At 42.5% G+C, this 23,150-nt stretch overlaps 1 protein-coding gene across 17 annotated transcripts in view; it reads right to left on the bottom strand.

Moving 5' to 3' along the window:
* The window catches only part of CLASRP (CLK4 associating serine/arginine rich protein), a 900,118-nt gene that overhangs the window by 82,490 nt on the left and 794,478 nt on the right, over positions 1–23,150 (bottom strand). For all 17 annotated transcript variants that reach the window (XM_085625696.1, XM_085625697.1, XM_085625686.1 and 14 more), the window contains one exon: positions 18,247–18,271. In XM_085625696.1, the coding sequence (XP_085481822.1) occupies positions 18,247–18,271 (25 nt within the window). The remainder of the gene's footprint in view (positions 1–18,246; positions 18,272–23,150) is intronic.

The following is a 23,150-nucleotide window of genomic DNA, read 5'->3' as shown; positions in this document are numbered from 1 at the left end:
ACTTTTTCGTGCGGTCAAGGTAGAACAACAATGCCCTTTGAGTCCAGCCAAATGAGTCTCTCCCCTTCTTTAGAGGGGTGAGGCAGAGATATAGGAAAATGTCCCTTTTTGAAATGGTCAGCCCCACTTATTGCCTTTGTACTGATGCTTTTCGACTGAAAGTGCACTGGGTCCCTGCTGACCAGCACCTAGTGCTCTTTCCCTTAAAACAAGGTAAATATCTAATTGTAAATCAATTGGCAGGATTCTAGCACCCCTGTAAGTCCCTCACAAATGGTACCTCTGATACCCAGGGCATGGGTAGTAAAGAGGGTCAGTATGGGCTGCAGCATGTATTATGGCACCCAAATGGACCTACATAAAAACTGCATGCCATTGCAGGATGCGTAAAATAGTGCTAATTGTTTTGAAAACACAAAATGGAACACTATGTGTGTCATGACCATGTACAATGAATATACTACATGTGCATCACCCCTATAGCAGGCCTTAGAGCACTGGAGCAGGGTGCATTATATTATGGGAAAGGCAATATCTGCATGAGCAGAAATGCCCCTGTGATGCCCAGTTCCATTGTTGTTCATTGCAAGTGTCCAGGCAGCCATTTCAAAACCATGTCCTGGTCACTACGAGTGACCCAGCTACTAGATAGCTGAACTGAAAGTTATGGCGTTTGACATTGAACACCTTTTCTTAATAAATCCACACTGATGCCAGTATTGGATTTATTATGACATGCACCAAGAGGGCACCTTGGAGGTACCCCCTGAATCCTAACAGTCTTTTGGTGTGCTGGCTGACTGGACTCTTCAAACCTGCCACCACACATTAATTTCCTACCCCCTGCTCAGGACAGCCAAAGTTCTCAGAAGTCTGGAACAATACCTGCTACGGAGGAAGGTGATCACACCTCCTCCAGCAGGATGACTAGCAAATTGGCATACCAAGGCCAGTGACCTCACAGCCTCTGCTTTCTTTGATATGCAACACTGGCTTCCTCCAGGCCTGGAGAATGCCACCCCCTGTCCTGGGGCCTATATGGCACCAGAACAGGCTTATCTATTACTGTTGCATGTCCTCTCTTGTGCACTCTATTTTTCTTCACCCTTTCAGGTATTTTGGTCTTATTTAATCACGTTGTGTTGTTGGGTATCTCTCCTGCCACATTGGTATCATTCTTTGAATATACTTGGGTAACAGTATCTCCCTACTTCATCTCTTTCCCCCCCCTTTTCATTAAAAAGACATGGTTGTTGTTACATAATGATTATGCTAATCAACATTTTGTTGCTTTTTTACATTTCTTTGTACTCTTTCTGTGATCTCTTTGTTCTGTATGGATATGTAAATTGTTGCAAAAACGACAGTTGATGGACAGAATGCAGAACAATGTCATACATTCACCCCAGTACAGAGATCTGGGCCTAAATCCATCGTTTTTTTGCTCACCATGCCGTTCCAATTTGAACCCAGCCATATGCAAGTCAGTCTTGACCCTGTGCCTCATGGGAACAGTCCAGCCAGAACTGCCAAGCCAGGTCCTCCCTGGACTGGAAACAAGCATCCTAGGGCCGGTTTCGGGGTTTCACCCATCTTCAGCCAGGATAGCTTGATTCCAGTGCCATGGTGAGCACGGGGCCCACGTCTGGGTATACCCTTCCCACTGTAAATTGTTGCTACATTGCTTTGTTCAATAACAAGAGAGACGTTGTATTTTTTGGCCCTGCTTAAGTGACAGGTTGTTGTGAAACTTGTGTTGGCCTATGAAAACTCTTGAACTAATAATAAGAAAATCTCATTATCCATCCAACTTTCAACTACAGAGTATTCATCTTTAAGCTGAAAGATCTCAAAATACAGTCTGTGTCTATCTGTGACAGGCACTACATGGTTTGAAACCAGCTGGTTTCTTGGGAGACATCCTGTTATACCAGGAGAATAGTATTTCTCAAAAAGTTGTCAACAAAAGGTAGAAAAAAGCCATTAAAAAAATGAATAAAGGGTAGCTCTTCACAGATCTGCATTATTTGGTGTGGAAAGCAAAAAACTGATGACAGTTCATCGAGGTGGCACCGATATAGGTATAGCATACATTAATTCTGGTGTTGGCGCTGCAGATGCAAAGCCAAATGATGCCACCTACCAGCACGAAGGGGTAATGCTTGAAAATTCCCAGATTCAGTCTGACGCCTGGGATAATTCTAAGGTAAAGAATCTGTGGTTATAAGTTTCTATCAGATAAGCTTCCCCAAGATAACTCAGTGGGCTTTTCCTAAATCGCTTAAAGGCAATTGCTTAAAAGTTTCTGAAACCTGTAGGTCATAACCAGAATCTCAATAGGGCAGACTATAATTGCTAAGAGGCTGAAAAAGAAATCCCAAAAATGTATGTTCTTTAAGAAAACCACAAGGGATCGAAACGGTCTCGCACATAATGGTCATGCATCAGTGGCCAAGAGCTGTTTACTTTTAAAAAGACAATGCTTTACCCTTAGAGAACAGAAGAAGTAAGAAACAAGGTGATGTTCAGAAGACATTAACTGCGTACTGGGTGAGCTGGTTTAGATTAGGGAGAACAGTGACTGACCAACTTAAGAGCAGAGGCTAGGTTCGGACACATCTGATCTTTCACTGAGATTAAGGGCCGGGCCTTACATGTTCAAGGAAGAGGTTCTTCCATCTCTTCGTTCAACAGACTATGTGAATTGCCGCATTGTGTACTAATCGTTGGCAACTATTAGCAGTCCATTCTAGGATCGCAATTTCCCGTTGATAAAGACTCCCCTCCCCAAATAACTGTAAATCTTACAAAAACTGCAAAGGGATGAGCTTGAAAATCTGCTATGTGAAAAACTGTTTTTGAGAGTACTGACAGTCATGCAATTTAGGTAATCTCACAGCCCATCAGGATTTAAACGTGAATGCAAAATAATCTCTAGCATATATGGTGAATAGGGTTCACCAATGGGAATCTTTTACTTGAATATGCCATTGGGTATCTATGGTATGGGTGTTCTTTTTTTACCTGGAGCTTGAGCTGGTTAGAGAACCCAGATGTTTTTATCTGTGCCTGCATCTGGCCTTGATTGTTGGATATCACCTCCAAGTGAGTAGGCTTGACTTTTGAAGTCCTGGACCTGGATGATGCTCCTCTTCATGCTTAGTTTCAGCATAGGCAGCAGTTGTGGTTCATTTGGCTCATTATGTCTAGCTGTCCTCCTGCATATCTTCCAAATCAGCTGGGTTTTGTGCAAGTTTTTTGGTAGGACAGGTCGGTGCCTCCTGGCAGGTGCAGTCCAAATCTTCAGAAAAGAAGCTTTCTGTTTCTCCCAAGTTCACAGCAACAGGACTCTGCAAGCTTCCCAGATGTAGGCCTAGTCGGGGGAGGGAGGGTGTCAAACAGATTGCACTTTTAGCCAAGTGGCATATCTGTTCCTGCATGGGTGCACGCCACCTCAGTGTTCAACAAATGAGGTTTGGGCTGCCCATTCCTTATGCATCTCCAGTACTCAAAATGGGATAACAGAGCCAACCAGAGGATCTGCACAATTTATTATTTTATGGGCCTCACTCAATGCTGGAGAAGCATCCTGTCTCTAATGACCGCCACACTTCACAGGCTTTGGCCCTGCTCCCGCTGCTAACGCAGACTGCCTCAATATTGGAAATGGTGGAAAAAGTGTTGCCCGGGGGAGGGGAACTTCTTCTGGACCTATACCTTCGGATAACACATTACACACACATTGTTTAGGCGTGTTTCCAATTCTGGAGTCTGGTAGGATCTTACGGAGGACAGCTTGAAAGTGATTGCCACTGAACAATATGCCAGTAACGGCATAGTCTGCGTTGAGAGGCAATAGTCTCATTCACGTAGCAAGGGCAGTAATCTTCAGGTGTTCTCTGACATCACAAAACAGCTATAGTGCTGATAAGGGCAAAACACGACATGGAGCACCTCCAATGGGGTTGGCAAAATTGAGGCATCCACTTTGTTGAGCTAGGAAAGGGCTACAGACGGTACAGCTTTGTGACCCCATGCACAGGACTTTTATACCATCTTGGAGGATTAACTGTCTATGTTGAGCAAGGAAAGGGCTACAGACGGTACAGCTTTGTGACCCCATGCACAGGACTTTTATACCATCTTGGAGGATTAACTGTTTCTTCTTCCTGGGTATGAAGCTTATTGCTATTTTACATCCTGAGGTGTCTATGATAGATGGCTCCTTCTACTAAGAAGGTATGAAATTTGACACCAGTTCTTTAGGTTCATATGTTCTTGAATATTTGGATTACAAAGGTGCATGGTGCCTCAGCATCTTGAATATCTTGTGAAGATGGACATGTTGCTATCTTTATCAGTAGTGCTATGATATTAAATGTTTAAAGAACCAGAAGTAGGTCATAATGCTGAACATGTTCTGGAATACCAACTTTGGTGTCCTTCAACCAAAGGACTTCTTCAGGTGTCAGACGGGGTCCCCACGAGTTCTGAGGAAGAAAGAAGACATTCCCTTCTAGCTGAACAGGCCTACAAACAAGCTCACACAAATTTGTAGTGTTGATCTACAAATTACAACTGGTAGTTATGGACAGTAAAAATGCCTCTGAACCATATTTTTATACAAAACTGCTTTGAAAAATAAATATTTTCCAATTTAAAATGTCCTCAAGAAATTCAGAAAGACCAAAGGTAGCAGTTTAAAAAAAGAAACAGACAAATGACATAGTTAAGAAGTTTTGGGATAAAGACCAAAGATGATGATTACTTTAGACACATGAAATTAAGTTGGAGCCAGTTGGTCCAAAATAAGGTTTAATGTTCCCAAAGCATATTACTAAGCAAGTGAACACATCTTGAGAGTGGGGATAGCAACTAAATTAGTGGGTGAGGCCCCAAAAAAGCTGCAGTTGAGAAGCATGTTGCATGATGTATAACAATCAATAGATCCAACAGGATCAGCACAATAATAGATCATATTAAGATTACCTTACTTTACTTCTTTCAAAGGAATGTCTTTCAAGACTGACTGAAACCCTAACTGGATAGTGTCCAGACAATGCAGATAACTTTGGATCGGTATTACTACTTTTACTCCACACCTTTGGAGAATAGTCTTGAAATGGTAGTAGTTTGATAATTTGCTGACTGCAAAGGAGATTTTTTTTAACCATATGATTACTTTGCTCTCATTTTAAACTCACTGCGAACAATGCCTTTCTGTAAAGAATTAAGGGCTAATATGTAGGCACCTTTTAATGATCATGAAGTTGCTAACTTTGCAGCATGCAATTAGGCCCAGGTTCTCCAAGCATTGACAGTCTTATAAAGAAAAAGGGGTCGCAATCCACTGGGAAGGGTGTTGTTTGCAGCACCTCCCTAAGGAAAGTTGGAGAAGAACAGTTTAACAACTGTAGACCCGCTCTTCAACAAAACCATCAGAAAGTTGAGCGACAGAAGGCAGGTGAATGGAATTAAAACTTACAATCATGTGCCCAGCAACCATAGTTATCTTAATCTAGAACTTTAAAATGCATGAAAAATTGACACCACTGTGAAATCTATCCTGTATCCTGACCGTAACTTCCATTTGAGACCACAATACTTTTTCCTTTACACATGACTAATTTTTTTTAATGTGAAGAAGACATAGAAATTTGAAATATACATATTTATCCTGCTTTAGCCTCTAAAGAGGCAGCAAGGACTCGCACTCATTTTCTGTGCATCATCAGTTCCTAAACACAAAACCTTTTATAACTGGACTTCTGCATGCCCTCAAAATGAAGTTGTGTTGTGAACAATTAGCACTGTCCAGCTCTCCCTGTTACACAAATAAAGGGTGATGATATTGTGTGATGAGGCTGTGCTAGCTAGGCTCAGGATAACATCAGAAAAAAGATTGCCTACTGTTAAAATCATTACTAAAAGGGAATTTGCTTTTCATAGATACACCCTCAATTATGAAGAGAGCAGAGTGGGTTGGAATTTGAACGTCCTCAGATACAGATATGTTTGCATCCATACTGGAATTCATGATTTCAACATACTGTAGTGAACGGACAATTAAGTTACTTTCCTTCGATAAAAGTCTTTCAACCAACTGATTTCTTAACTTTTACAACCTCCCAAGCACCAAACTTGGTCTAGAAAAAAAGTTCCATATTTCCTATGTACCAGAAGCTGGTCCCATCAGCTCTTACTGTAACACCGTCCTGACTTGGACATTATAAAAAAGAACTGCGTAGAAGTGCTAGCAATTGTGCTGCAACGTCTTTTTTCCCCCTTTTGTCCATGTCCCCAGGTGTGTGGGCACAAGACTAACAATATCTAAATTGGGATAGGATTACTTCAGAAAAAATAGAGGTGAGCAGGTGGTGAGGAATATATAGGCACATAGAGTACCTAACAGAAAAAGCATTGCTGAAGCTAAGTAACTTATTCTTCTGATGCATATCTCTACTCAGCACCTCTTCACCTTTTTAATCAGTTCCAAAGCAGCTCCCCACCCATAAAAATAGGTAGGTCTGAGGAATGACCTTATACAAGGAAGTTATGCAAAATGGCCCTCCCTGTAGATCTGAGAATCATCACTGACCTGAGAATATAGAACGGTACTCGCTGACATAAGAATCAATACAGAATGTATGGTTGGAAACCCACAGAGGTCTCACTGATGTTAAAGACAGAAACATAAGCTAGTTTTATAACCTACGATCTGGAGTAGTGAGTCCCGAAGATCATTTTTGGCCCAGACACAACACAGTTTGATTTAGAGCAAAATCCAGCATTAAATGTTTTTTTCACTACTTTTTCTTTCTTCGCTCTGGCAAACTCAATAAACAGATTATCAACACAGCGCTCTTTAACCTAATACTTTTGTGGGTGAGCACCTTGAATTGACTAGCCCCTTAATGACAGTAGAAATATCATCGAGGCCAAAGGTATGGTGAGCAGCACCGACAGATTCATGGCAACATTGCTCCGACTGGGACCAGAAACCCTTGATGAAACAGTCACTTGTAGTGCAGATTCTGCAACATCAACAGTGAGCACTGTTGAGTTGATGCTCTTACTGAAGACAGTTTCCTTTGCAGTCAAAGGATTTAGGTCAATGGGAATGTTGATGAAGGAAATCTTTACTGATTATCTGTTTGATGTTCTCTCGCTGGTTCTATGCTGGTGAGATTTCTTTAGGGAAGCAGATATCTTTACAGAGGAAGCAGAGCATTCCCTAGATGGCTTGTCTACTTTTTCATTTTCTTTTTCTTAAAGGTCTTCCAATTGGACTCAAAGGCTAAAGTCTTCCCCCTCTTCTATGGGTCCTTTTTTTTTTTAATATGTTCACACAGAATTTTCAATCCTCACTGAATGGGAATATGGTAACATCACACATCTAGTATGGATCCTAGGCAGTTTTTTTTCTAGAGGATGGGCACTTCAGAAACAGGCCATGTTGACATGAAAAATCTCAGCAAAAATGTAAGAAACATTTCCTTTGTGTTCTAAAATGGGAGAAATTGCTCTGGAAAAACAAGTGTGAAAAGATAGTGTGTTCAAGAGTTCCATATATACAAGCCAGAAAATAATCTGACTCTCAGTGGCAAGTCCCAGTAGAAGAAAACAGGAGCTTTAAAGGGACAGAGCGCATTTTTAGGTCTCGCCTGAGCCAGCGCTTTAGCGCTGCCCTCGCGAGAGCTTTTGTAAAAGGGGGATCTGGAAGTGCAAACTAGTGCTTTGCAGGCCTCCAAATACAGTGCATGTGCGTCGGGAGCGCGCACCATTTGGCAGCCTGCCTGATCACTTTCACGGCCGCTTTGATGTTCTCAGTGAGCCGCGCCGCCACTGAGGACATCAAAGCGGCCGCGAAAGTGCACACCATTTGCCACCCCCTCCCTTATACCACTTCCTGCTTGTTAACCCTTTTAAGTATGTACCGTCTCTGATGGCTCCCTAGCCAGAACACACGCCTCCCCTTTTCCTCCCCACGCCCAGGTACCTTCCTGCAAAATCACTTTCTAAAGATGCCCCCATAGACACTGCCCAACAGTTCTAGCGCATTGAGTCCAAACAGGGATCAGCAGTCGCTCTTTTGGCTTGCCTTTTTGCCATTCGCCAGCCCAAACACTGTTTGCAGAGCCAGGCGCCTCTGTCCCTACACTCTCCCTCACAATAAAGTTTGAGCACTGGCTCTAACTTCGCAAAATGTAAAAGCAAAGATATCTGTGATTGGATGAATGTTCTTTTGGCCGACGAGCCTGCCCTGGCAGCGACTGCGGCCTGGCCCGCCTAACTCACTTGGCATCAACCCTTCCCACGTATTTTACCTACATACTTAGCGAGTGGGGACCTATAACGCCAATATGGCGCTTTACGGCAACTTTAGGGCGCTTCTTTGACGCTATAAAGTAATAACGAATAAAAAGCGCAGGTGTTAAGAAGCCTTCTGCAGCGCACCGCCAAGATTTCGGTTGCCTCTGGGCGCCTCTGGGCTGAAGAGATTGGGCCAATATTGTACAAAGCTGAACACTTGGTTTAGCTGGCTTCCGAGCACTTCCAATTGTGAACTAGAGGCTACAGGGCGGGTAACAAATAAAGCTATGTGCCCAGGATCACACGGCTTTCTACAAGCGTCAATTAATAATATTGTGTCTGAAATGGGGGCAAAAACCGCTCAGTCTTCCTTTACATCTTAAAACACGTAGAGAAATGTGGCGACGCGTGTCTTATGCCGCCCCAATGCATGCCTCAAATGGGCAGATTACAGATTTCTGGCACGGCTAAGTGTGTCCCTCACCTGGCTCCAGCCCACAGCCCCTTCCCAAAGCCTGTTTAAATAAAAAGAAATCGCGCTCTCTGGAAACACTCGCACCTGCAACAGCTTTGCAAAAATGTACCAAATCTGCATAATCCAATCCCAGATAAATATAACCTCCAAACTCATCCTGTCTCCAGACATTGCAAATGGGTCGGGAAACAAATAAAACAAGCATTTGCAATGCAATAGGTCGCGCAGTTACACGAGTTAAAGCTATTGGCATTGTAAATGACAATGGCAATAGGCATTGTTCTTTGCAATGTCAATAGCTCAAACTCGCGTAAATGCGAGACCTAATGCAGTGCAAATGCTTGTTAACTCTTGGACTGTAAGCCTATCAGGCTGTACTTTACCTACTTACTTAGACATGTCAGGTGGGTGTTAGTGTTGTAGGGGCTGAAATGTAATTTAGCAAATAGTTTATTCTGCTTTACGAACAGTTCAAACTTGGGAAAATCTTGCCTTCATATGCTTTTGAGGGTGCTCCACTATATTTAGACATGTTAGGGTTTTCATCCTCTCTTTCCAAGTAATGTAATACAGTCCACTATTGCCATGAAGGGATTCTGGTGACACCACAAAACACAAGGCTGAAGGCTGAGTGGTTTGTAAATATCATTAGAACACCAAGATAGCAATACAGTACTATTTTACTCATGTTACCGGTCAGGCTTTATTATATTACAAATTCAGTTCGTCACAGTTAAGTAGCTGTTCCAAGTGGGATTGAAATGAAAATATTTAGTTTTTAGTTTTTTTTCATAAATACATTTTTGATAAAACAATGGACACTGGTGAAGGCCAGTGGATGTATGTGAATCTGTGGCTGCGGTGTTCCTACCCCCCACATTATAGATTCACAAACGTTTGCCCCTAATTGCGACATTTTGTTTCTAGATCAAATGGATGAAAATAAAACTATCAATAATTATGCTGCATAACTTGTGTTTTTTTGCCACCTACTTTAATAGCCATGCTTCATATTTTGGTCTTTCTTGCCACATTATGCTAGTAGCCCCAACAATGTAAAGGCCCTGATGAGAGGTTTGAGGGATGTCATTAAGACGAAGAAACCCATATTTCACAGGAAACTGAAATATTTTTCATATTTCGGTGTTCCCCAGGAAATATGGGGTTTATATCAGTGTTTTTTATGGAATAAAATCATCCAAACGATATAATGTTGCTCATCAGAGGAGAGTCTGTCATTCACCTCTGCCAGTCAAGAGAGGTCTCTGACCGATTAAATATTGTTCTTAACCAAAAGACAAACAGAATGTTAGGACCATTTTAGGTGCAAGTTCCAGTGACAAGCCCAATTTTGCCATAGATCGAAGGGTACCAACAAGATAACGGAGGCTAACAGACACAGAAGAGTCTACATTTTTTAAGCTGTAAGAAAGTATTTTGCCCATAACAGGTGTATGGGCTGAATGTTCCTCTCCTTTCTTTCCAACAGATCCTTTCAGGTTGCGATACCACCCGGTAAGTCCACCTCTCACCCGCTCACGTTGGGGGTTCCTCAGGGCTCATCTCTGAGCCCCACTCTTTTTAATCTTTACGTGAGGCCGCTGGCTGCTGTAGTCAAAAGCTGGGGCTTGACAATGGTTTCCTATGCGGATGACACGCAGCTGGCGGTCACACTAAGTGGGGACTCAGCTATGGACGCCCTCAACTTCTGTGAGGGGTTGCGCTCGGTGGCCAATTGGATGAATCAGAACTGTCTCCAATTGAACACGAAGAAGACAGAGGTGATGGTGTTTGGTAAGCTTCCTGGATGTTGGAATGATAGCTGGTGGCCCCCCGAGTTAGGAATGATCCCCTCTCCTGCAATGGAGAACCTCGGGGTTTGGCTGGACCCTTCACTAAGTTTCACCTGCCATACTAAGAAGGTGGCTGCCTCTTGTTTCGGCATTATTAGGAGCATTAGGCCGGTGCTCAAATTTTTTGATGCCAGTACTAGACAGCTGGTGGTCCAGGCCTCGGTATTATCTAGGATAGACTATGCCAGTGCTCTGCTTGCAGGCACGAACAAGGCTGAACTTTTGCGGCTACAACGAGTGCAGAATGCCGCCGCAAGAGCAATATTTGGGTTGCCCAAATGTCGCTCAGTGTCCGGAGTACTGCATACTCTCCATTGGCTGCCTGTTGCGCGGCGTATTGAGTTTAAGGTGCTTTGCCTGGCCTTTAAAATCCTGAATGGCTTGGCTCCACCTATTCTCACGAATCTTCTTACTCCGTACATCCCTTCTCGCTCTTTGAGATCGTTGGGCCAGAACTTAGCTGTTGTTCCCCGTTTTCTGTTGAACAGGACGGGTGGCCGCTCCTTTCGAGTAGTAGCCGCCAAGCTCTGGAACGCTCTTCCTTACGACATCCGTGCTGTGGAAGATTTAACCAGGTTCAGAGGTGTCATCAAAACGTTTCTTTTTAACAAAATTAACTAACCCTGCTGCATTCTGTGTTGTTGTGTTCACCTTTCCTGGCGCCAGGACGCCCCTTGGCTGGGGCAGCTGTGCGCGGTACAAAAATCAGTAACATAACATAACATGTCCAAGACTCACTGCGAGAGTGGAAATGCCTTTAAGGCAAAATGGCTCCAATAAACGTCCACTTCGGTGTGGGTAGAGAGTGGGATATTTACAACATGATGGAGAACACCTGAGTAAACAACAGTGACCTCAAATTCTGCAGGTGATATGAGGTGCCCTGAGGGGAGCCTGCCTTCAACAGCCAGCAGTCCTCGTATCGGCACTGCTGAAATTAAATCTTTCCACTGCTAAATTACCCTTCTCACCAAAGAGTTGGGTACCATCGAAAGGCATGTCCATCAGTGAAGCCCAGACATCTATAGAAAATCCAATTTTGGTGAAATCTAGGCGTGTCAGCGAATGATGAGGAATATTTGCTTACCTGTAATGCTAGTTCTCCACCAAGTAAATCTCCTTAAAAAATGTTTTTGCTGTGAACAGTGACTAGTTTTTAAAGACAGGGTGAGAGAAAAGAAAGGGAACGCAGCCCAAAGGCTATAGCCCAAGAAACTGGAAAACTGGTAAATTAACCCCTTTCCCATCATGCCCAGTCAGAAGCAGTTAAGGTAGTTCTTCTTACCCACTCCATGTGACAGGATTCTGGAGCACTGACCTCTGCAATTTTTTTGTTTTGGAAAATCTTTCCCAACCTTTGAGAAACACCTTAACCCGGCTTCTTTAGGACCACAGTAAATTTATTTTAGTTAAGGCAGAAAAAAAAGTTTTTGACTTCACAAAATTCATACCCCTTTTTGTGAAGCATTTCCCTCTTGTGGGAGAAAAAAGGCTCCAAAAATCCATCATGTTGTGTTATTGCTTTCCCAGTTCCCAGCATTCAGAGACTTTTCCCTTTCTTTCCCTTCAGAAGAGTCTAGAACAGAGGTCTTCAAACCTTCTTGCTCTGATTCAACCTAAAACTATCAAGATAAATGACCCTCCTTGTCCCTTTTGCAAATATTTGTGATGCAGTGGGACCCTCACATTCCCTGGTCCTCGTGTCACTGCTCCTGCTTCACTAAGGATAGTAATGTCTTGCTAAGAGGCCAGGTCCTCTGCCCTTTGTTCAAAATATGGACCCCCATCTTGCCCTATCCTATTCCCTGACATCATTCTGAGGCCCTCTACGATGTCTTCTCTCTTTAAATTTACCCCTGCTTTGGGCCATTGGTCTGAGGCTCAAACCAGCATCGGTACAGCAAAAGTGTACTGTGCTCTAATGCAAGCAGGGAAGGATAGTAAAATAGCTGTATTTATGGTTTACTTGGCCCTTCACACCCTAGACCCTGTTCCACTGCAGTTGCACCAGTAATGATACCTCCAATCCTGTCCCCCCTGTCCACTCCACTAGGCCATTACTCCTAAAGGAAACTGTATGTCCACTTAAACACACAAAACTTAGCCTCCAGATAGTGCCCTCTCCTCTCGATCATGTCTTAGACACTATCCACAGATTTTGGTTCTTTCATCTTTCTCCTGAGCCGGCACTCTAGGGCCACACGAGTCGAGACGAATGAGGTTCTTCGCCTGAATGTCACCCTGATAGCCTGTTACCCCTTCGACTCACCTGAGTGGGCAAGATATATGGAGACTAACATGCCCAAGCAATTTCTCATAATCTTTGCAACAAAAAAATCCCTGCACAGTTGATTCAAACCTAAAGTCAGGTGCCTGTGGGTGAAAGTGAAGGCAGGGTGGGGTCAGGTGGAGGCAGGTTCCTATGCTGTTTAGCCACAGGAGGGATAGAAAGCTAAGGAAGAAACTGGCCTTCTCACCACTGTGCCTGCTCCCTGAAACAAATGCAGTTGTGTGAGATTGGTTAAACAACAAATGTAAAGGAGGCTTTAGCCTACTGAGTCGTGACGAAGATGTATTCTTTTTTTTAATAGACAAAATATATACTTAAAAAGCACTTATTTTATCCTAAACACAAATAATTTTTCAAAAACCTATATAAAGCTGTGTAGAATACAATTTTAAAATGATGACTTACATATTCACAGTGCTTTCTGTACAGGCTGTGACCTCGCAGCAATAAAAAACACAAGCACCCCCCCTACTAAGTCAACCAGGATTCCATTCTGTGATGATCTTACACAGACATCCACAATGATCACATTAACCAACTCAGATTTCATAATGTAGAAGAGTCCATTTCCCAGGGATTAGTTTAACTTGCATTCATTTTTATTTAAGGATTGTGCGTTATTTTATATGCAGTTACGTGGAGGTGAAAAACACTTGCAGAACACTTTGTTCTTTTTAGCCACGTTTTTGAGCCCGCCGCCACAGCACTCAGGATCACAGCTCACATAGTTATATTAAACACTTAAACTGCTCCATGTAAATGACCACAGCCTGGAAACTCGCCTAATTAAGTTTGCTTCTGGGCCAGCCTCCCTTACAAGTACTTACTGGGGCATTTGCTCCCCTTTGGAATAGGTTCACTGACACCCAGGGGGGTGTGCCCCACAGTATGAAAATCTTTGGTCTAGAAGGAAATTGAGGGCTGGGAGAAGATTCATCAATATGACCTGCAGCAGGACCAGACTAGAGGCTTCTTGGTGTTGAAAGGTGCAGCATGTGGAGTCAAATTGACGATTTACATCATGGCCTATTTAAGGGCTGCAATCTGCTGTGGATCTGAAGACGGCCCAGAGAGTTCGGTGGATCTATTTAAGGACCAAGATACGTTGGGAGGAATAGATGAAATGGGATTTCGATACCAGACCACCTATGCAACCTGTTCCGTAAATTATCATCTAGGAGCCAAAAGGTCCAGTTTATGGAATGTTTGTGCTTCTTCTAGGAATCTTTGTCCTTTATCTTCAATTTACCCAAAGAGAACTAGCGGAAGCAGTCTCGCTTCCTGTGCTCAACCATGTAAGTTAGGACTCTAGCTGCCAGACTGCATTTGTGCGCTTAAGAGAGCATTTGTAGTGGCACTTGAAACTATGTTTAGACCCCAAAAACCACAGACAGTTGTTTTTCAGTACTGTGCCAGATATAGTTAATGACACATACAATACTGTTTGAAATCTGCAGTCTGATGGTGATAGTCCTACTACTATTTTTTTTTTTTAAGTTCCAAAAAGTTGTTCAAATATGAATGAAAATTTGAATAGTGGAGCTCCGGATCAGCATCGAAGGAAGTGGGTGAAAAACAATAATACAAAGAACAGATGTCAGTTCAAAGGAATGAAGGCTATACATGGTTCCGTGTAGTCATGTTTGGTGCAGGACCTACTCATAATGGAGGTCAATGGGGACACCTACATGGGTGATATGGAAAGCTTTTTCGGAATCCAAACTTGTGCCTTAATGGATTCAAAAGGTAAAGAACTTGCAGGTAGAATTATCCATCAGCAAGTAAAACTCATGCACATGAAAACCTAGCAATAAACATTGTTTTTATACCTGCCCACTGATTGGCTGGAAGATGGCAGCTTGGAAGATTGACCTTCAAAATCGCCACCACTACAATTCGCAGTCTCCAAAAGTAAACACACTAAATCTGGTTGCACCAGTTATTCAATATCCTCCTAATCACTGACTGGCCAGAACCAGTATGGCCATTGAAGGACATTCATGCTTAAAAAGATTATCTCTGACCTGCATTAGCTGGTGCAATGCACAACACCTGGAACCTTGATGGTTTAGATTAGGCCAATGGCCATCAGCAATAATATATTTCAAGATGTTTGGGCACTGTAACAGGTCACAGTTGGGACAAAAGATAATACATATGTCTTCCTCTAATAGTATAAAAAGGAGATATTTTCCAATTTAATTTATTGACTTATAGGTGGAGGGACATTAAGAAAATTCTCTTCTACAAAAGATATGGTGGAAATTTACAAATCCCCTACTTTCAAGGTTAGCTCTACCCCCCCCCCCCCCCCCCCTCCCGTATAACATTTTTCTGCATGGACAGTGCAGCAGGGGCAGTTTCTGATTATACCAAGCAGAGACAAACATTCCACAGATGATAAAGGTGCAATGTGAATGCATACTAGAATGTAAGATGCACATAACAAAAGTGCTCTAATGATCATGAAAACGAGAGATGGCAGCATCACAATTAACTCCATGTTGAAAAAAAAAGACAGCAAAACCTATTACAACCATGCATGATGCAGAAATCGGGGCAATTCAATCTGCTCACGAGAGGCTGTTCATTTTCCATCAACTGCAACAAAATGTTATATTTGCCTCCCTGATAAAGGATAGTGGAAGCAATGCTTACACAATGAAGTTTCTTGTGGGTGGCAAACTTTTAATTCGCAGCAGCATAATGGATTACAGGTGCAGTTGAAGTATTTAAAGATTGCAAGTCTTTTCTCTCCAGTGTCACCCAGAAATAAAGCAGGTTACTCCCGATTTCTGTCAGTTACAATTGGGAAGTTTCAGATCATCCTCACATGTGTTATTCCAGGAGTCAAGAGTCCCAAATATTTAAAAGCAAGCCAACTTTGGTAGTGCAATATTATGCCTTCTACTAGGGTCTGTGTTTATGGAGAGGAGATGCAGCATTTTTCATGCAAGTGACTGAGTTTTGATCTTTTTGCCCTCTAACACCATCAGGTGCAGGGATTTTCTCTTTAAACTTGTACAGTTTAATATACTCCATATGACTTACCTCACACCACATAGGCTCAACATTATGTATGGAAAAGAAGATCAGAAATGCCCTAGATGGGTAGAACCAGATGCCAATTTTGCACACATGATTTGGACTTGTACAGTGATACAGACATACTGGCTAAAGATTATAGAGACCCTAAACGGAGTCTTGCTACGCACTATGAAATGTTGCTCAGAAGTCTGCCTGTTAGGACTATTTCCGAGGCCTAAAGCCAAAAACATTGGGCACAGGTTTGTAGACCTGGCCTTGCTTTTGGCAAACGGCGAATTGTCCTCAGATGGCATGCGAACATGGGCTCCAGAATGTATGAATGGGAAAATGTGTCGACTTGGGCTAGGGCAGAGGAAAGGGCACTGACGCGAGAGGACAAAATTACCAAAATGTACAAACCCTTGGCTGAACCCTGGGCGGAAATATTAAGGGCGTGTGAACCCTGGGGATCAGGCGAAAATGAGAATCACACTGAGGACCCACAGTCTGCAGTAGAAGAAGAGACTACCATCAACCAGGCACCAATTTAGCAGACCATTAGATACGTGGCATACACAAAGATAATGTACACAGGCAGCAGAGTTAACAGCGAAGAGAACCAGGCTCCCCAATCCCCAGTTCCTGCGAGGCAAGACAAAGCCAGGTCTATGACTAAAATAGGAAATTGAGGATTAACTGAGTGTAGACCCTAGGTAGAAGTAGATGTTTTGGGTTTAATATGTTTATAATACATAGATAAAAATACATATAAGATAATAATAGCAAACACGACAAGCTCACCACATAGACCAATGTTATACCAGGAGCATGATAATAGCTCCTAAGGAAAAAGCTTCGGCATAAAGGATTAAGACTTGAACGTGGAAGTTAAGTCGGATATAATTATGCCTTCTGTTGTTCTCCTTCTGTCCCCTCTGCATGCAATAAAACTCATGTTGAATATGTAATTAATGCACTTGGTCTGAAACTTGGAATGTAAGTTTATAATTAACAAAAATGCTAATAAAAATGATATTTAAAAAAAAAAAAAAGGTGCAGCGATTTTCTCTGGATTCCCAATTGTTTATTGCAGTGTATCACAGTTGTCAAGTAGGAGTGCTACAGTAACTAGTTCTACCTCCGATGAAAAAAGACATTTTTCAGGTGGCCACAATTTTACAAGCATGTCTTGCCCAAAAACTGAAAGGGAGACTTCTCTTAACAGGACGTACTGCTTTTAAATCCATTATTCACAATTACTGCATGAGTGGAGAGTGTACTTTTGGGTTCAACATAATTCATAGAACTTCTAGAATTATTAAGCATGATCGGGACTGCAATAAGTCAAGCTCACAGCAATGGTACGATCTCTGCTTGTTAACAGGTTTAGGCACAAATAAAAATAAATACAATAAATAAAACAAAACGTAATTGAGGCGGAGCAGCAGTAAATAAACGTTGGGTGAAAGATCAAATACTAGCACAGAAAAAAAATATCCCTAACAAAAAACAGAAAAATAATCTAATCAGTGTTCACTTGATTGCAACTGTGACTGGGTTAAAAAAAAAAAAGGAATTGAGAAAGACAGTCATAGATAACTGTTGGAAGGCAATTCAAGCAGAAGTTGTATATTGAAATCATGCTGAATGCTAGCACATTGGACTTAAGTGTTCCTTATATAAAATCCTAACACTGGCAATCAAGCGAAAATCAGGAGACCAAGTAGAAAAGTGATTGACCTGATTAAATGATTTGTGTCAATTTCAATAAATCCTTTATTATAGCAATATAACAGAGAACCAGTTAAAAGGGTCATCTCAATCACTGCATAGTAACAATAGGTTAGGCAATTTTAATATTCATCTCAATATCCCAATATTAGATCCTACCGTAAAAGACAGATTAATAAAAGGAACAGAATGGCCCTGGAAAAAATAATACTACCTCCATACTGCACCACGCCGATGAGCATACCCCCAGTGGCGTTTGGTGGGGGTAAGTAGATATCCTCCAACCATAAGAATGGGACACTAGACTACATTATATCTTTAGGGTCTGGTGTAGGGATCAAGCGCATTACTCTCCAGTAGCAGAAAAAATGTCCCACTCTATTGAAGTCCACTAGCAAATTTCCATCCTCTCTTGTAGTGAAGTCTGGACCGCATAGATTGGGCTTTTAATATGATGCTTGAAATTGCATTTAAAACCTAAGAGTCAAACTATAGCCAACATATTCAAATCTTAGTTTAACAGCAGAATAATGAAGAAAATGCAGTACTAAACTTACCTTCGAGACGAACTGTACTCCCGACCTGCAAATCCAAGAGAAGTGGTTAGAACACAAACACAAGTCATTCTTGTGCAGGCTACACCATCACACTTTTAAAAAAGCAACACATTAAGAAAATTGTGCTAATTTATATTAATCTTCTGAAATCATGCCATCAAAAAACGTGAGAGTGTAAGCTGCAATTAACTTTTTCATAAAAAATAAAGCAGCAACATAATGGTTGGAGGTTCACACATCGGTCCCTAGATTAGTGGCTAAAAATAAAATTATAGTGAATGGGTTCTGCACAAATGTTCACCCAAATTTAAACAGAAACTCTTCATATAACCTCAGGACCTGTCCAGTCAAATTTAGAACTTCCACGATCATGCCAGTGAATTTCAGTCCTTCTCTGAAGATGGATCTATTTCACAACCCTTGTATTCATTTGTCTACTATTTGAGACATAAAAACAGGGAGTCCGCCTATCTCAATCATTTAGTTTTATTTTATTTTAATTGAGGTGGACGCCTACTGAATTGGTAATGTATCCGTGTGCAGCATAAATCTACAGTTTCAAATATAATGGTTAAGAGGACAACAGAGTTAAAGCATCCGGAGCTAACCCAAGAACATGGTAAAGGATCCAAACTGATTTCAAAGGGGTGAGAAATTTAAATGAAAGGGGTCCAGAGTTGAGAATTAGGTGCAACAATGTGTGTGGGAGTATGACTAAACCACAGGGGAATAGGGAATGCAGTTGGAGGTTTTGAGTGGATATGCGGTTAGACAGTAAGAAGTCAGGACCTTGGACATTGGGGTCTAAAGCCATGAGTTTAGCAAGGAGGGTTATGGTGGTAACAGACCTATAGAAATAAGCTAGTAGAGGAGTTTATTCAAAAATCAAGGTTGAGAAGGATCCAAATTTCTATAGATAAGTGATCAACTTGGAGGGCATTCCCACTTAAAGTGATAGTGTTAACATTTCTTGGCAAACTCTAGCCTGTAGGTGCACTACCTTTGATTCACATGCATTCAATATTATTGTTTTTTATAAACAAACGAGATTTTAATCATGCAGGTATGTAGATACAATTACCTTTCTAATGACTGGAGAACATTGTCCAAAAGATTGCACATACCCCAAATCTACAATCAACAGTGCCCTAGAGGAATGTAGACACATTTTCTAAATTGATTTCCCTTCAGAGCGCTCAGACCTTACTAGCGTTGGATATTCTATGGTGTCTATATTCAGTTTGCCTACTATAGGGTCCTTCACAAAGTTTTACCGATACATTGGTTGCTCACATCATTCAACTATTTCAGAAGAAAGGGAAGTGATAAACTGCATTAGGATGCTTGAATTATTGTAAAAGCTATTAATTGTAGTACAATGAGCATGTAATACTAGAGGAATATCTCTAGTAAAATATTAAGGAACCCCCTTCAAAATAGGCAGACTTGAGATACAGGCAGTAACTGCCTGCTGTGCTTTTGCGCAATTGCGATTTTGGGCTCCATCTACAGTGAATGTGTGGCATGCAGGTCTAAAAGAATGATATGGGGACTTTGCTCCAGCAAGACTGTAGGCCCCTAATTTCCACCTCATAGAGGTGACTGCTACGGCCTGGTAACAATGCATCTGTCACTAATGTGAACTTTGCGTGAGGACACAAAACATGCCTGCCGCAGGTTAGATTGGCTTCTATCAGCCACCAATGAAGACGCTGGGCTGCTACATCTGTGATACATATGTCGTCCAAGAGGAAATTCTGCTGGTTCCACATACCTGTTGGAATATACTAGGAGACCAGCCTGCGTCCAACACAGCACTTAACTCGAAAAATCAAGATCACAATCTTAATTTCCTAGACTTGCTGCAGGCCAGAAAGGCTTTGAAAATCACTGTGTCAAGGATGGATCCAATTAATGGAATCCTACTTGCTTGCTGTAGATGGGATTTTGTCTCATTGATAACCTCAAGCAGAACAGCAGCGAGATTGTTGCCTCCAGATGGTCCATTGATAACCTTGGTGAACTCAGTTTTGTTGAGGGACTGGAATACGTGCATTTCCTCCCTGCAAAGATGGGCTACAACCACTGCTAGCATCTTCGCAAATTACTAGGGGGAAGAGGTGAGGCTGAAGGGTAGGACAGTAAATAAAGTGTTCTGATCCTACATCGAAAAGGAGGAAGGGTCTTTGGGACAGCAGGACAGCCACATAAAAGTATGCGTCCTGCAAGTCCAAGGACACCATCCTGTCTCCTCGATCCACGGGACAAAGGACCTGGGCCAGAGTCAAAAATTTGAACTTGTCACTTTGAAGGAAAGCATTCAAGACCTGAAGATCTAAATCGGATCCGAGGCTTCTAGGCACCAAAACGTAGTAGGAGTAGCAAGCTGTACCATTATCCTCTTTGAAAACTCTCTTGATAGCCCCTTTGAACAAAAGTTATCAAACTTCCTAGGCAAGGCTGGAGATATGTAGGGATTAGAGGTACAGGACTGGGGTAAGACAAGAATGGGAGAGCAAACCATGTTGAACCACCGGAAGAACCCACCAGTATGTGGTAACTGCAAGTCAACAGATTAGAAAAAAATTCCCGTCCACTACCGGTCACAAGTAACTGAAGATTGGGGAATACGAGTAATTTGGCTGCAGTTGAGGTCGGGGCAGAGGAAGAAGATTAATGCTGTCCCTGCTGCCGACTATGGCCTATGCCGCCATCTTCCCAGGAGGCAAGAACCGAATGTATGGAGTGTTTAAAAGGTTGCCTTTGTCAGTAAGCAAGGCCTTGTGAGTACCCTTTGAATTTCCAATACTGCTGATGGAATTGAAAAGCTGACAACAAGCTGAGTGAACGTGTTGTAATCAGACCTTCCTTGAAGTGCTCCAGGACAGAACCTGTCTTCTTTCCCAAAAAGCCTGGAGCTATCAAAAGACATATCTATAAGGGATAAGTGCGTGTCCTCAGAACACTCTGTGGCACACATGCATGCGGGACGTCAGATCACTACACTAATGCACATGGTGTGACCCATGCAATGCGTAATTTACAGAAAGTTCTACAAACATATTTAGCTCTATCCTGAACATCAGGCTGTCTGTAAATGCATTTCTGAAACTTTCAGGAACAACTGGCAAGATCTCGCTGGACAATCTCCCAGAAGACATGCGTACAGCCATAGACACACCTTCATGACCTGAATGCCAAACTTGCAGATAAGAAAACCCTCTTAACATGAGTCAATGTGCTTTTGACTCTCTGTCCAACGGGCTGTGGGAAACGTATGAGAGCTGACCTTGCTGGTGCAAGCCTGAACCACCAAGCTCTCAGGGGTTGGGTGCTGGGTCTGAAGGGTGGTCTCTACAGCAGGGCTAGGACACCTCAATACAGTTTAAACCAGATTGTCGTCAATGTATCCATTAAAGTGTAATTAAACGGCAGCAAACATGACTAGTCTGCCTGGTCAGGCTGCCTGCCTGGACCCTACTTTGAGGAAAAGAGCTGTCTTACTGCTCAGGAAAGCAGTGGAGGTGCCTTTGCATGAAGAATATCTGCTCTGAAAGACATGGACCTTGAAGGAGCCTAGGCAAGATGAATCGATGCCATAATATGGGACGGACTCCACCGCTGTACTAAAAGTGAAGTCCGAGGGCCCAAAAGTGTCACCCACAGTAAAGGTAATTGCACAGATGCCGAAGGCTGAAGGTGTGGTGGGACTTCACAGGGAGTGAGCTCCGCCACCTCACATAGCATCAAGAGGCACTCAAAGCAAAAGAGCTTTGGGCTGCTGTCCACGGCCAGGATATGAAGGACCTACAAGAAGAAAGAAGATCGGCAGCAATGAAGGAGATTGCACCCTTATACAGTGGTAGCTGCAGCAAGCGGGAGTTGGCACCAAGATTGTTTGAGTCAGACCCGAGGAAGACAAATAAATGGTTACTTACCAGGAGGATTAGTTTTGCAGCTTGAAGATTTGTCTAGATTCAGATGGTGTGCATTATTCTGCCATCTAGGAGTTGGGTCTGGAATTGTCTTTTCTCCCCCCCCCCTCCCCGGGCATCGTCGACCACCATTATATGTCTGCCCCATGTATGACTTCAGACGGCACCCCAGATGTTCATGTGAGTAGCCGCCATCTTTGGATTTTTTTTCTGGTTTTACATTTTTCCTCTTGTTTCAATCTCTCTTTTCCCACCCAATTGCATTGTTTCCCATTTCTCATGCGGCAGGTGGGTTTCATCTGAATCCAGAAAACTCTTCAAGCTACAAAACTACTCCTACTGGTACGTAACCATTTTGTTTTGGCTCAGTAATCCATTTCTGGATTCACATGATGTGCATTAGATTATGTAGTGGTATCCCTTCCTTTGGATTAGTCGGGATAATATTAGCATGAATTTGCAAACAGGCGCTGAAGTACTTTTTGTCCCACCTGTGCTTCCTTGTTCATTCGAATGTCCACACTGTAGTGTTTCGCAATCATGCATGTGTAAACACATTTTGCTGCTGCGCAGAGGGTGTCTATGGGTACATTTGCTAGGAACCGTAAAGTTGTGCCCTTCTTTCTTGTTGAGTGTGCTCTTGGGTGTACGGATAATGTCTCCCCTGCGCCGGATTAGCAGGTCTGTATTTTCACAATCCATCGTGAGATTGTTCCCTTTGTTACCGAAGAACCCTTGCTTGCTTTTGCGTAGGAGACAAATAATTGGTTTCCCTTGCAAAACTCTTGTTTCTTGCAGATAGTATATTAAAGCTCTCCTTACATCTAAGGGGTGTAGGGTTCTTTCCATCTGTATTTGCGGTTCTTTGAAGAATACTAGTAGTTGTATGCTTTGACCTGTGTGAAATTTGCTCACTATTTTTGGTAAGAACTGTGGGTTGGCTTGGAGAACCACTTTGTCCTTGTGTAC

This window comes from Triturus cristatus, chromosome 9 (genome assembly GCF_964204655.1).
Source record: "Triturus cristatus chromosome 9, aTriCri1.1, whole genome shotgun sequence".
NCBI classification, from domain to species: Eukaryota; Metazoa; Chordata; class Amphibia; order Caudata; family Salamandridae; genus Triturus; species Triturus cristatus.
The sequence above is the reverse complement of the archived record's forward strand: the minus strand, read 5'-3'. Positions and strand labels throughout refer to the sequence as shown.